Source organism: Mus pahari, chromosome 14 (assembly GCF_900095145.1).
Source record: "Mus pahari chromosome 14, PAHARI_EIJ_v1.1, whole genome shotgun sequence".
Taxonomy (NCBI): domain Eukaryota; kingdom Metazoa; phylum Chordata; class Mammalia; order Rodentia; family Muridae; genus Mus; species Mus pahari.
The window spans coordinates 68,457,447-68,472,882 of NC_034603.1; the positions used below are offsets into that span (position 1 = coordinate 68,457,447).

At 43.5% G+C, this 15,436-nt stretch overlaps 1 protein-coding gene across 8 annotated transcripts in view; it reads left to right on the forward strand.

Moving 5' to 3' along the window:
- Positions 1–8,288: 8,288 nt before the first annotated feature.
- The window catches only part of Atp6v0a1 (ATPase H+ transporting V0 subunit a1), a 55,805-nt gene continuing 48,657 nt past the window's right edge, over positions 8,289–15,436 (forward strand). For 5 of the 8 annotated variants that reach the window (XM_029546617.1, XM_021213359.2, XM_029546621.1 and 2 more), the window contains exons 1-2: positions 8,289–8,420; positions 10,635–10,815. In XM_029546617.1, coding sequence (XP_029402477.1) covers positions 10,699–10,815 — 117 coding nt within the window. In that variant the 5' untranslated portion in view covers positions 8,289–8,420; positions 10,635–10,698. Of the gene's footprint in view, positions 8,421–8,508; positions 8,529–10,634; positions 10,816–15,436 lie in introns of those variants that run through there. The other 3 variants (XM_029546619.1, XM_029546620.1, XM_029546618.1) reach the window with 2 other exon arrangements.

A 15,436-nucleotide genomic window follows, 5' to 3' on the forward strand; every position in this document is an offset into this window, starting at 1 on the left:
GAGAGAGAGAGAGAGAGAGAGAGAGAGAGACCTAGCTGATTCAATGCTGAGGGAAAGATGTAATTTGTACCAAGAAACAAAACTCTCGAGAAAAGAAGGCTCGCTCTCTCTCTCTCTCTCTCTCTCTCTCTCTCTCTCTCTTTCTTGGTTGCTGCTATATTTTCATGGCTAAGCCTAGTGCCTAGCATCTGGTATAATATTTTTCCACTTAATAAATATTTTTGACAGAAAGGGCAAGGTAAGGGAGACTGGGACGTAGCCTCTTCCCTCAGACTTTGCTTACTCGTGTCTAATGTGTACCAGAGTTCCAGTTAAGGCTAGAGCTTTACGAGTTAGAGGAGCTTCTTTGCTTTGTCTTCCCGATTTGTTTGTTTCTTTGGTGCTGGGAGTTGAACCCAGCGGCTCCAGGCGCCAGCTGAGCTCTCTGCATGGAAGCTGCTTCCTCAAAGCTGCTTTTTGGGAGGCTGTGGGAACCACTGGGCCAGGGTCTTCTACAGACCTGGCACAAAAGAAAATGGCAGTTTATAAAGGTACATGGACACTTACACGCCCAGTGCTAGGATGAGGCGTTTAATTTTGGTTGGGCATGTTAATTAGTGAGCCACAGAGGGCTTCTGATTGCTGGACTTTAATACTTCCATAGTTCAATCTCCTTAGCCTTAGAAGGAGGAAGTAGCCAAATAAGGGCGTAGACCTCAGTAGCTTTAAGAATGTAATCCAACAGTAGCCAGGTTGTAATGGTGCACGCTTTTAATCCCAGCACTCGGGAGGCTGGCAGATCTCTGAGTTTGAGGCCAGCCTGGTCTACAGAGTGAGTTCCAGGACAGCCAAGGTTACACAGAGAAACCCTGTTCCAAAAGGGAGAAGGGCAAGGCCACGCTCTCCAGGCTCAAGTTTGCCAGAGTCCCTTCATAGTCCAGGCCCAGTAAGACTACAAAGTGAGACACTGTCTCAAACAGCAGTCAGAGGTGGGGGTGTAGCTCAGTTGGTAGCATGCTTGTCCAGCACCCTGGCAGCCTGGGTCCCGGCCCCACTCTGTTCACTGCAGGAGTGGCTGTGCACACCTGTTATCCCAGCACTCGGGAGGCAGAGACAGGAGGATCTGAAATCCAAGGGCATCCTCAGCTACATGGGAGTTGGAGGCCAGCCTGGGCTACATGAGACTCTGCTTCAGGAAAAAAGAAAAGGAGCTGGAGGCAGCATTGTAGCCGCACAGCCTCTGGGACTCTCTTTATAAATACAGACGCTGTCTCTGCGTGTTGAAAAACCCCAGAAGCACTAAAACTATGTACACACTTGATACCAGGGGCCCAATTTCGAAAGAGTATTCCTCTCTAAAAGGAAGCAGAGCTCCTTGGAGAAATGGACGGCAGAAGAGGGAAGGTGTAAGCTAAGCTGGAACACCCTCTTAGGACAGAAATTCCCCAAGTCCACCCTGCAAAGGAAGGAAACCTGTCAAAAACAGGAAGAAGGTCCCTTCCCAGTAAAAGCTGAGCTGTTCCTTCACAGAAAGCCTTTCCTAAATAAGAAGCAAGCACATATAGATAAAATATAAAAAGGAACTTCCTGAAGGCACCAGCAAGCAAGCAAACGTTAAGAAACCTGGAAAGATGGCCTCCTTAAGGATTGCTTTCCCAGTACCTGGTGTTGAGTTGTCACAAGTGTCAGGTTTCAAACCTGGAATGAATGGCTGAGGTGCCTGTTTAACACATCAAACCAGACCTGGCTGCCAGGTTCTCCCAGCATCCCTCAGTCCTACCTGTTACAGGGCCCTTCTGGCTGGTTTACCCAACTCCTTACCCTGAATTCTCCAGCGCAGGGGCTGGGCTGCTCTTCCCTATGTAATGCAGTCATTTTGGTTACCTGCTCTTTTTGTACCATTGAGCCTCCTGATACCCATGCTCTCTCCTCTCCCTTCTCCTCCCTGACTCTCCACATGGCCCAGCTCAGTCTCGTCATCTCTACTCTGGAGTCTCCCAGATGTTCCTGCCTCTGACCATGCTCTTCCATATATCTAGAATAAACCTTCTCCTCCACCATACCTAGGACTGTTATGTTTCATAAAACGGCTGTATACTGCGGTGGGAGGGAGGGTCTGGGAAGGGAGAGGGACATGCTGAGGTGTACCTGAACAATCATGCCAAGAGATAGGCTTAGTATAGAAGGAAGTTTATTGGGAGAAGGAAAGGGGAGCTGGGAAAGAGGAGAGACAGAGAAGAGGGGGGACAGGGAAGGACAGAAAGAGAGAGAGGAGAGAGAGGAAGAGGCTGGCCAGGAACACGTGTCGACAAAGACAGAGTGTGAAGAAGGGGAAGAGAAAGAAAGGGAGATGGAGAGAGAGCTGTGGTGCAAGCAATCCTCTTAAACACCTGGCTGGCACCTGGTGGCAGGTGATGATGTAAGCTGTTGCTAGGCCACCGTTGCTAGGCTCCTGGGAGCCTAGTGGAATTGTCTGTAAGCCAACCAGGACCATTTTCTTTGCTTTTCATTTCTTTTTCTTATTCATCTGATGCTGAAACCTAGGACTAATCATGTTCCTTTTCTTTCTTTTTTTTTTTTTTTTTTTTTCCACTCAGCAACTACCTGTAATTCCAGTGCCCTGGGATCGGAAGCTTTTTCTGGCTTCTGAGACACCTGCACACATGTAACACACAGACACATTCGAGGAACACACGCACACACACACACACACACACACACACACACACACACACTTCAAGAGCAGGTCTCTAATCCTGGCTAGCCTTGAATTCCTGAAGTTGTTGAGTGAGATCTTGAACTTCCGGTAAAATGGTCCACTTACGAAAGCTATGACAACCACCTTAATTAAGCCAATTAAGAGTATATAAGTCCTTTTATTAGCTAGTGACCAGGAATGGGCTCTTGTCTCTTGGTGTTGAAGCTCTGGGGTGCAGCACTCTTTTAAGAACAAAACCACAAATACCACCATGTATGAAAGAAGTCAGAACCACATCTGCCTTTTTTTTTTCCCTTACAGAGTTTAGCAGTATTTTCCAGACACCACATGACTTTAATCCCAAGTGCTGGGATTAAAGGCATGAACCACCATCACAACCATTCAGCCATTGCATCTGGCTTAACTAAATCTTTTTTTTTTTCTTTCTACTAGAATCTTCCATGTCTCTTACTCCAAGTGAATCAATATAAATCCAACATAGTTATCATTGCTAGATTATTTCTTCAAAAACCTAAAGCTGATTTCTCAGTCTCATAGAGACTTCTCTGGCCTGTGTGGTCCACCCCGTTGCTCATTCCCATCATGCTTTGTACATTTCACTTCGTTAGGACTCCCCTTTACACAGCATTCCAGTGCCCACAAGCTAAAGGACTTGCTGCCTCGTGTCTGAGAGTCATGAGGGTTGCTTAAAACCCTGCATGCCTCAGGCTCATTCACTTCTTGTCTGTGTAATCATTAATAGAACCAAAGGGAGTTGACCCTTGAGACATCAAAGGCGGCCTCAAAATGCACTTTGAAAAGGTTTGTTTCAAAAAAAAAAATCTCAAAAAGAAAAAGAAAAAAGAAAGAAATTTTTTTTTTTTTTTTGCATTTTACCCAAAGACCTTTATCTTAAACATTCTTTGGCTTTGAAAGTAAAAGCCTAAGTGGTATTTTGGGAAACTCAAGAGTAAAGTAGAAAAATAGACCCCTTCCACGGAAACAAACTGCCAATCAACACCTCAAGAATGTCCAAGGGTTTAGTAGGTCACATAAAGGTTCTTGTACAACTCTCTTACTTCACACTTTACTGGACAAGGTAAGAAATAGAATTTATTCTTATATAAAAGGAAGACACTTTAAAAATTATTAGACTAGATACAGATGATCATTTACTGTTCTTTCAAAAATTCAGAGATAAACTTGTGTGTCTGTATTTGTGTGTACGAGTGTGTGTGCAGTGTGTACATGTGTGTGCATGTATGTATATGCATGTACACATGTGTGTGTATATGTTTGTAAACAAACTCAACACATGCGTTGTTCCTCAGGATTTTTCCAACTTCTTATTTTATTTATTTATTTTTTGAAACAGGGTCTCACTATGTACCTCTGGCTGTCCAGGAACTCACCATGTAGGTCTGGCTGGTTTTGAACTCACAGAAATCTGCCGGCCTGTATCTCCCAAATGCTGGGATTAAAGGCATGTGCCACCACTCCCCTAGACGGTCTGGCTGACAAGTGAGTCCCGGGGATGCTCTTGTCTCTTTTTCCCCAGAGACAGCATTATTCGTGAGCACCATGCCAGGCTTCTTTTTACATGAGTCCTGGGGACTAGATCCAAATTCTCATGCTTGGGTGGCAAGCTCTGTACTAAAAAATGAGCAATCTCCCCAGCTCTCAGAAGAAAGTTCCTTTCCTTTTCTTCTCTCTTCTTTTCTTCTCTCTTCTTCTCTCTTTTCTTTATCTTCTCCTTCTCTTCTCTTCTCTTCTCTTCTCTTCTCTTCTCTTCTCTTCTCTTCTCTTCTCTTCTCTTCTCTTCTCTTCTCTTCTCTTCTCTCTCTCAGATCTTAGGACCAAGCCAGAACCTTATACTTTCTAGCAAGGACTCTACCACAAAGTGAAACCCCAACCCCTATAAGTTCATATAGTTGAAAAATTATGTACAGCAAATTTCTTTACTAAAGTCTATACAAGAGGTCTAATGGGTTGAACAGTTATCCCTCAAATTTATAGCTAAATTTAAGCTTGTGAATGCCCCTTATTTTAGGAATAGGGTAGTTTTCAGATGTAATTAAGACAACACCCTATTGGACTCATGTGGGTTGTAATCCAGTAAGTGATGTCCCTATAAGATTGGGAAAATGTGGACATAAAAAGATCGGAAAGAATGGTACATGAAAAGAGGGTGTGTCTTCCAGTGTATCCCCAAAGTGCTTCCAAAAGCCAAGGAATACCGCTGATTGATAGGGATTACCAGGAGCTGGAAAAAAATGGAAGGAATCTTTTCAGAATTATGACCACACAGACACCTTCATTCATATCTGTCTAAATCAAGTGCAGTGGGCTACTCCAGCAATACCGGCACATGGGAAGTAGAGGCAGGAGGATTGGAAGTTCAAAGCTAGCCTCAGCTACATAGTGAGCTCCAGGCCAGCCTGAGCTACATGAGGCCCTGTACAACAAAACCCTTCACAAATAAGCTACCCACTCTGTGACTGTTATGGTAGTTAAAGGACAGTCATCCAGAAAGTACACAGACAGGAGTGTTATGAGCAAATATTATACTTCAAAACACTTTCTTACTCTCCTCTGGTCCCCATGGAAATCTAAGTTGCATAGATTTAGAAATAGAACTAACTCTTCACTGGTGGGAATTTACATAATTGCCACACATTATTCAAAGAGAAAATAGGAAAAAAAGCCTTTTATATTTATTATAACTACAGTAACAATTCTTATAACTTTGTTTTTAGTTTTTGAAACAGAATCACATGTAGCTTAGGCTGTCCTTGAACTCTTGATCCTCTTGTCTCCATCTCCCAAGTGCTAGGACTACAGACATTTGCCAGCATATCTTGTTTATGACTTAAATTATCTATCTATCTATCTATCTATCTATCTATCTATCTATCTATCTATCTATCTATCTATCTATTTTTCTAGAGTGTATGGACATGAGCTTACATGTATGCTCAAGCACAGAATTCTCATCTCACTGGCCCTCTTGTGACTTTCCAACGCTCTATTACTTTGATCCTTCTAGCTGCTATCTACTTTGTCTTGATAGTGAAGAACTGATGAATCTTTGTTATTTAGGTGTCTAAGCGAAAGCTCAGTTTAGACTTGATAGTTTTGCCTAAGTCTCAGATAGAATTGCTAAGATCTTTTGGGGCCGTAGGCATACTCAAGAACAACATATTTTATCACTTTGTTTTTGTATTTGTTTTTGTGAGATTGGGTCTCAGCCTGTTGCCCAAGCCAGCCTAGAAATTCTGGGCTCAATGATCCTACTGCCTCTGCTCTCCACGGTCAGTAAACTACAGGTGCTTAACGATGCAGATGCACCAGTACTCCTGACCTAACAGCATTTCTTTACTTTTTATTTTTTCCTATGCTTAGAATTGAACCTCATTCATGGTAAGCAAGTGTTTTATCTCTGAGCCATACCCCCAGCTTCAAAAACATTTACATTATTATCTTGTTGGATAATACCATATCCTCTGATCAATGGGTGTATCTACCTCCTAGGGTTATTGTGATAGGTAAACGAGTCTGTATTTACAAAGCATTGAGGGAACTTCCTGGCACATAGTACAGTGTTAATCATTGCACTCACCTCTCTCCCTTGTAATTTCTTTAGATGCTTTGTTGATCTACTTGGCCTGGTGTTCACTAGGAGGTAATCCTCCTGCGTCAGCATTCCAAATTACTAGGGTTACTACAGGTGTGAGCCACGCCCCCTCCCCAGTATTGAAATGTACTTTTCAAGATTTTTTTTTGGGGGGGGGGATGGGAAATGTATCTGCTTCATTATCATATCTGCAGTACCTAATACTGTTTGTCTCACAGTTGTAGACTTCAGCAAATATATTACCCATGAGGTATCATCTAACAGACAGAAATGCCCTCTCTGACCATAAAGAAAAGTGGAGGATAGAAAAATAGACATGAATCCCAAATCATAGACATTTGAAATTAGCGAAAGGCAAGATGGCCAAGATTAGAGCATGGGAAGAAAATAAATGAACATTGGGGAAAGAAGTCTAGCAGGAGATGAAAGGAAGAAGAAAAGGAGTCTCAGCTTAACAGGTTAAAGCATTTCAGACAAGCCTGATGCCAGAGTTCAATTCCTGGGTAACGCGGGGTTAAAGAGAGAACCAACTCCCACTAAGTTGTTCTCTGACCACCATACCTACACCATAGCACGCATGCGCACAAACACACCTGACTTATTATTATTGTTATATTATTATTATTATTATTATTATTATTATTATTATTATTATTATTATTATTGGACCTCTAAGAGGATGTACTTTCAGGGAAACCACGGCGCGGGGTGTAGAAACAGCTCAAGTGAATTGTAGTCCGGGATAGGCTTTCTTACAGGTAGCGCATGAAACATTTGTTTGTGGTGAGGAAGCAGCTGACTCTGAGGTTAGCATTTTTTTTTTTTTTTTTTCAAGTCTATGAGGAAGGAAATGACAGTCATTGTGAAATACTTGGCAGGATTTCAATTGTGGGTCCCTGTCTGTAGAAGGAGCTGCGGAATGTGAAAACTGTAAAGTATAGGTCTCAGAAATGCTGCTTCTCGAGAGAATTGTAACGAAGCAATTACCTTCAATTACCACGTGCAGTAGAGAAATTCAAATAAAATGTTCACTCTGTCCATCATTTTGTTCGGGCTCACAAAACACGTTTTGTAATACTTTTGCCAAGCAGATAAAAACTATCAGTACAAGTTGCTTTTTTTTTTTTTTTTTTTAATCTGAAATACCTCCTTCACTACACTTGAATCTCAATGAGTTCCGCCACCCACAGAGACTCACTGACCAGTTCTCCGAGTTCCTCCTGATGTTTCTGCTGACTCCCTACTCTTCTTTAATAGGGGGAAAAGGACTCTTATCAATATTTAGAAAGGGAGCTTAAAAAAAAAATAGGTAGGTATCATTTTGCATTCAAAAGACATATGAGGAACTGAAAACTCCTACGTGGTCATATGGGTTCACAGAAACCTACTAAGCAAGATAAAAATAATTACTTTGTCAACATGTGGTCTTCCGGGGATATTTATTTTTATCATTTGGATAAGTATAAATCCTAGGTTGCTGCTATAAGAATGAATCCGATACTTTGTAAGTGGACGAGATCCTATGTCTCTACTATAGGTTTTATCTTAAGTCGCTCTCCAGTCTGGGGCTCAAATATTTTCAGAGGTCTAAGAACGACAAAGGATGCGTGTACGTAGAGAAGACAAGCTTCAAGGCCCCCTTCAGGCTCTCAGATCATTCTATAATGTGCCCATTTCTTTCATGCTGCTTTCTCCAAGAAAAGGTTGTGAATTGGTTCTCTAGAAAGTAGAGGTGGCAGGTAACCTTGCTCCGAGGATAATAGAGAGAAAGGCTTCCGATGGGCTCAAAAGGCAAACACTTCAAAAGTCACACACCCAGCCCCGATGACTTCCAAACTGGGATAGAAATCACAACTCCGGAACAAAGATGGCGACAGCACACCAGGACTCGCCCGAGCTCCAAAGACTCCGCACTGCGGCAGCAGGGGAGAGGCGGCATCCTATTGGTCAAATGAGATGAAGTCATCTCGGGGGCGGGACTCGGCGGTGGCGTGGGGGCGGAGCCCTGCTTGCGTACGCTGGTCGGCGACTCTGCTCAGCCTGAGCCAGGGGGCTTTGCTGCGGCGGCTGCGGTCGCGGCGGCGGCGGCGGCGGCGGAGCGGGCGAGAGGTGAGCGAGGGTTGGAGAAAGAGCGCTTTCCCCGAGTGGCCTTCGAGGGGACGTGGAGCGCACTCCGATACCTTGGACACTTGTCAGAAGAATTAGCCAGGATCTTAGGTCTCTGATAGAAATGGGGGCGGGGGGCTCGTCTCCCTCTTCGGACACCCTTCCTGTGGGCAGAGGAACTGGAGGGCCACTGCCCAGGGATGACCCGGGAGGGGAGGAGGCGAGGCGAAAGGACAGAGGAGATCGAATAGGCAGAGGGATCTGGGGGGGGATTTCTTAAAGGGTCTTACAATTTGGGGATTTCTCCCTTAACCAGGAGACAGGTTATGCCCGGTACAGAACATTTCTGCTTTCTCACTGTGCAGCTTAGAAATGAAGAGGTGAACGACAGACAAATGCTCCCTGCTAGAAAGGGAGGATTGGAGAACCCGAGCGAGAGTCCTCCTGGGAGGACCTTGGGTTGGGATCACCCTTTTGCAGAATTACTTTCTTCGTAGTTCATTTCGCGACCCCTGGAAACCGCATTTCCAAATTCGTTTTGGGTTTGGTTTCAGTGGGGGGTAGAGAGAGTCTTGGAGAGGCCTGTAATCACGAAGGAACAGGAGGAGGGCGGCAACTCACTGGAGGCTGTCATCCATCCCTGTCAGCTCCTGGTCTATGCCTGTCAGACATGATTTCATTTATTTTGAGGCTGTGGCATCTTTCCCTGTTCAAGGTGGAAAGGACTGGTTATAGCTTCTGTGGGTAATTCATATTCTTAAGGCAACCCACATAATCTCTCGAGAAATGCTTGCTTTAGTCGAGTGTGTTATTTTGCTCTCTCCTTCAACACCTAATGCCGAAAGGATTTGTTGTTCGGGTTCCTCAAAATGTCTTCCGGCCTTCCCGAAGAGCAAGTCTTCTCGGAAACATCAGTCTTATCTACCATTTAACATGGAATTTGCATGACGTTACGACATTAAAAGTGATGCAGTGCATGATCTGTTGAGGATAGATACTGCAGATGGTGCTGTACAGAAGCAGAACGGGGAGCTTATCGCGAAGAAATAATTGCATTTTCAGTACCACTGATAGCGCCAGCTGCTGACCTGAACGGAAACCTTCAGGCTCCTAGGAGAGATGTGACAGATGGAAGAAGGCAGTTGTCTCGAGGATAGGGATGAGTCTGAGTCGTAGGAAGCTGCAGAGGTGGAAGGCTTTTCCTCTGGCTTGTTAAAAGTGCTTTGTCATTACCAACGTTTTCCTGTCATGCCTGAATTGAAATTAAGCTGTGTGGGCTCCTTTGTCTTTTTAAAAATGATGTTAATATGTTGGAATTCCTTAGAAGAGGAATACTGTTTTCCCAGGAGTTTGGAAGCTTGATCCCTTTAGCCATAGCTTTCAGATAGTGCTGGGAATTTTAGATGTTGGAAGTGGGCATTGTCAATGAGAGGGGAAGCTAGTCACATCTTTTATGTAAGAGGGTAATTAAAGTCTCTTTTATTGTTTCCTGCCCACAAACAAAACAAACAAACAAACAAAAACAACAACAAAGAGAAGGGTTTTGGCAAGAAAGTTTGTGTCAAGTGTGAAAAAGCAAACAGTAGGGGCAAAAGGCTCTGGGCATGTTGGTGTATCCCTGTAATCCCAGCTCTAAAGAGTTGGAGGCAGTACCATTGGTGGTGGCTCACTACCCCAGCACACAGAGGCAGAGAGACAATGGATCTCTGTGAGTTCAAGGCCAGCCTGGTCTACAGAGTGAGTTCCAGGTCAGCCAAGGCTACATAGAGGAAACCCTGTATGGGGAAAAAAAGAAAAACAAAAACCAAAAACAGATGGGAGGCAGGAGGATCAGGAGTTCAAGGCCAGCCTCCACTATATATTGAGTTTGAGGCAGGCTGTGGGTTATATAAGACAGTCTTAAACAAAATAAAACCAAACCCCCAGGGACTGTGAGCCTCATATTAAAGAGCTTTTGGGGTTCTCGGACCCTGTCCTTATGCATATATTCTTTTGTATTGTGTTGCTCCAAAATACTGCCAGTCAATCCTGATTCCTTGAGTTGCTTACAAAGGAAATGACTCTTCGTCTAGGCTCCCTAGTCTGGGATTTAGTAACTGCTTTTGGCAATGTCTCTTTTGCACCTTTCTAAGCCAGATAGCAAGGGTGTTTAGACTCCCCTTTAGGGCATGCACGATGAGAATCTCACCTAGGGTATTGTTGTTCTCTGTCCTATAGGTTAATTCTCAAGCCACGTCATTGTCTCTCTTGCCTGAGATTGGAGTGACCTACCATCGGCACCATGGGGGAGCTTTTCCGCAGTGAGGAGATGACGCTGGCCCAGCTATTTCTACAGTCTGAAGCTGCTTATTGTTGTGTCAGCGAATTAGGAGAACTCGGAAAGGTTCAATTTCGGGATGTAAGTGGAAGTAAAGCTGGTGGAGTTTGTTTGTTTGTTTGTTTGTTTGTTTTGTTTTTGAGCATCATTGAACCGATTTTGTTTGTTATGTTGAATGGCTTTATCATGAGGGTTTTCTTTTTTTTATTATTTGTAAAGTAACAGCATAGCACTGGCTTAGTACTGGTAGATGGAAGCTCAGGTTGTCTTTTGTCTTTCTAGAGCTAGAAATGGTTTCTGCTAATATTTCCTTGGACAATTATCTTAAGCTGGGCATGATGGTTCATCTCTATAATGTTAGCACTCGGGAGGCTGAGGCAATGAGGTGATGAACCTGAGCTGCAGAGTGAGACCTTGTCTTGGAGGAGGAGGAGGAGGAGGAGGAGGAGGAGAAGGAGGAAACAAAAAACTCAAACAAAACAAGAAACTAAGCATGATGGGAAATGGCGTGTGATCCCTGCACTGCAGAGGTAGAAGAGCAGTGTTTTGAACTCAAGGCCATCCTTGGCTACATAATAAGTTAGTTTGAAACCAGCCTGAGCTACACGAGACCTTATCTGGGAGAAAAAGAAGAAAACTATTTGAAGTACTCTTGAGGTAGTTGTTAGAAATGCTGGTAGAGAATTTTTACTTTGTTTCGTCCTCCTTAACACTACAGCCTGATATTTAAAACAAAAACAAAACAAAAGCCAAAACCAAACCAAAACAAAAACCCTATAGTTCCCCATACAGTAGGATATAAAAGAAAAAAAAAATTAAAACAAAATCTGAGACATCTAGGTACATAACCAAAACTTATATAGTATGTAAACAAGCATATACTAATAATTCCCTGTTTTGGATACTTGGAAAGGTTCTCAAAACTAAAAGGACACTCTACTATTTAAAAAAAAATATGCTCTGGGAGTTTATAATATGAGCAAGAAGAAACGGTGCACACGACTGAAGGCTGTGGGTAGTCAGGAGTGGGGCACGGTGTCTCGGACTCAGATCCTGCAGGCTCAGAGCTCCAGGAACTTTTCATAGATTTTATAATAATGGTTGTGACTTCACATTTATCAATGGGAACAGTTGATTAACGTCCCTCCTCAATGATCTCAGCCCCAGGGAGTCTAGCATATTCTCTGTTTTTATACCTTTTTGTGTCTTTGGTGCCTATACAAAGTATCCACACTGCTTGGCTGGAATGAATTCCTGAATTAAACAAGAGTGGTCAGAAATGGGCAGGGTTAACTAATACCGGCTCTGGAGCTGGCAAGCTCTTAAGAAGTTAGTGGGCAGGTGGTTCTTCTGGTACTACTGCGTACGTTGTGCTCTTCCTGTCTTCAATACACTTGTCATTTTCTTTCAAAAACAAAAACATAAAAACCAAAGCTGGACGTGATAACTCGCATCTCCAATCCCCCTTACAGTCCTTGGGAGGCCAACGTGGTCTATATAGTGAGTACCAGTCCAGCCACTGCTAGATAGTTTTTATAACTAAAAGGTTATTGTGGGGTTGCAGGGGCAGCTTAGCTGATAAAATGCTTGCCTCATGGCAACCTTCATTGAATCCCTAGCTCTATAAAGGTAGCTGTGGTAGACAGCACAAGTTTGTGAATCCAGCCCAAGGGAGGCTGAGACGTGCGATCCCTGGAGCTTGTTAGCAAGAGGGTCCAGCCTCGTCAGCAAGCCTCACGGTCTACTAAGAGATTCTATCTCAGAAACCAAAACAAACCACGGTAGATGGCTCCCGAGGAACAACATGAAGATTGACTTCTGGCATCCATGTGCGTGAGTGTGTGCATACACACACACACACACACACACACACACACACACACTACAAAAGCACCACCAAGTATTATATGCATCTTTAACCTTTTTATGTTGTCATAGTATACATCACAATGGAAGCACGCGTGTGTTGTGCTTCCATGGCTGTGTCAATAGGTCTGTCCATACAGTGATTGTACAGGTATGTGACAGGCCTTTGTTTTAATCTGCACTTTTGTATATGTAGTTGGCATCCCTTTGCTTGTGGACAGGGACTTTCCTCTTCTGTGAACTGTGTGTCCCTTTCCTCTGCTTATGGCTGTCCATGGGACTCCTTGACTTTTGCTTATTGACTTGGGAGGTTTGTAAAATATCCCCAGGTGTCCTAGGTGTGGGCTCTCTCTCCTTCCCTCCTCCTGTCTACTCTGCTTCTTTTTGTGACAAGGCCTTGCTTTGTAGCACGGATGGTCCTAGAACTCACTAGGTAGTCAGACTGGCCTTGAATTCACAACGTTCCCTTCTGCCTCAGCCTCCCCAGTGCTTAGGTATGCCTACTATGCTGGTCTTGTTCTATTATTTGTGTGTGTGTGTGTGTGTGTGTGTGTTGCATATTTGTATGTGTGCTTGTTTGTATATACTTGTATGTACACACGTGTATACATGTGTATAGAAGCCAGAGGTCAATATCAGGTATATTCCACAGTTTCTTAGTATTTTATTTTATTTTATTTTTTTTTTGGTTTGGTTTTTTGACACAAGATTTTTCTGTGTGGCCCTGGGTATCCTGGAACTCTGTAGACCAGGCTAGCCTGGAATTCTCAGAAATCCGCCTGCCTCTGCTTCCTGAGTGCTAAGATTAAAGGCATGGGCCACCCCCACCTTGCTTTCTCCCTAGTTTTCCAGACATGGTTTCCTCACTGAGCCTGGAGCCTGTCCAGCTTTCTTCCCTGGGTTCTAGACAGTGAACTCAGGCTCTCACGTTTCCATGGCCAGCCCTGGAGTGACTGAGCTGAGTCCCAGCCCTGTTCTATTATTAAAGATAAATTTGATCACTCGGTTAATATATTAGTTCTTAGATTTCTCTAATGTAAAAGTATCTTATCCCTTGTGTAATTAATGAGTAATCTGGAGTCATCCTTCTGAAAGCTGTGTGATTATTTAGTTTCCCAGAACATTTTTACCCAAAACACTTTTAAAATATTTATTATTAATATTGATATTTGGGTTTGGGGGGGCATTTTATTTTTGTTTGTTTGTTTTTTGAGACAGGGTCTTACTATGTAGCTTGGCTGTCCTGGAACTCTGTTTGTAGACCAGGCTGGCCTCAAACATACAGAGACCCTTCTGCTTCTACCTCTGAGCACTGGTATTAAAGACGTGCAGCACTATACCCAGCCTACTTACTATTTTTAAAATTATTATTATTATATTATTTTGCTTTTTCAAGACAGGGTTTCTCTGTGTAACAGTCCTGGTTGTCCTGGAACTCACTTTGTAGCTCAGACTGGCATTGGACTCAGAAAGATCCATTAGCTTCTGGATCCTGAGCCAGGATTAAAGGCATGACCACCATGATGCTTTTTAAATTTTTTTTTTTAATTTTTAATTTTTTTTGGTTTTTTGAGACAGGGTTTCTCTGTATAGCCCTGGCTGTCCTGGAACTCACTCTGTAGACCAGGCTGGCCTCAAACTCAGAAATCCTCCTGCCTCTGTCTCCCAAGTGCTGGGATTAAAGTCATGCACCACCACTGCCCAGTCACCATTGCCTGGCTTAAATTATTTTTGATTATGTGCATTGTATGTGTTTGCATGTGGTATGAACGTGTGAGTGCAGGTTCCTGAGGAGACCAGATTCCCTCTGGAGCTAGAGTTGCAGACGGTGTGAGCTACCATATATGTGGGTGCTGGGGCGTTGTTTCTCATCCTTTGGAAGAGAAACAAGTGTTTTTAATCTGCCTAAGTTTTAACGTGGCAAACATTTTTTTTCCTTTATAGCTTGTGGGTTTTTTTGTTTTTGTTTTTGTTTTTATACAACTTGATTTCTTAACTTGTCAATATTTGGGAGGCAAAAGCAGAAGGCTAGCCAGCTTAGGACTATCCTGGGCTATAGCAAGTTGTATTTTTGCCACTTTTTACTGTCGTGACTGAGTGAGGCAGTGAGGTGCATGGCTATAACCCTAGTGCTCAATGTCATCCTCCTCAGCTCCATGGTAAGTTCAAGGCTATCTTGGCTGTGTATTGGACCTGGCCTAAAAATTTCAAGTGGAGGGGCTGGATAGAGGTTAAAAGTACTTGCTGTAGCTGGGTGTGGTGGCACACGCCTTTAATCCCAGCATTCGGGAGGCAGAGGCAGGCAGATTTCTGAGTTCGAGACCAGCCTGGTCTACAGAGTGAGTTCCAGGATAGCCAGGGCTGCACAGAGAAACTCTGTCACAAAAAACAAAAAACAAAAAAACAAAACAACAACAACAACAACAACAACAACAACAAAAAAAAGAGTACTTGCTGCTCTTTAAGGAGACCTGAGTTCAATTCCCAGCACCCACATCGGGCTCTGCAGCTCCTGTTATTACTACTTTGGAGAGAGGCACCACCATACCATTTGTTTATTTACTCATGTTTGTATTCATTTATGTATTTACTCTCTGTGCTGGGAACTGAACCTAGGTCTTCATGTTCGTTAAGTAAGTGCTCTGCCTGTAAGCTATTTCCAGCTCTTTTTATTTTGAGATAGAATCTTACTAAATTGTCCAGGCTATTTACTAGTGGTGGTAGTGGTGGTGGTGGTGGTGGTGGTGGTGGTGGTGTGTGCACGTGTGCACGTGTGGGAGTGTGTGCGTGTGTGTGTGTGTGTGTGTGTGTGTGTGTGTGTGTGTGAGAGAGAGAG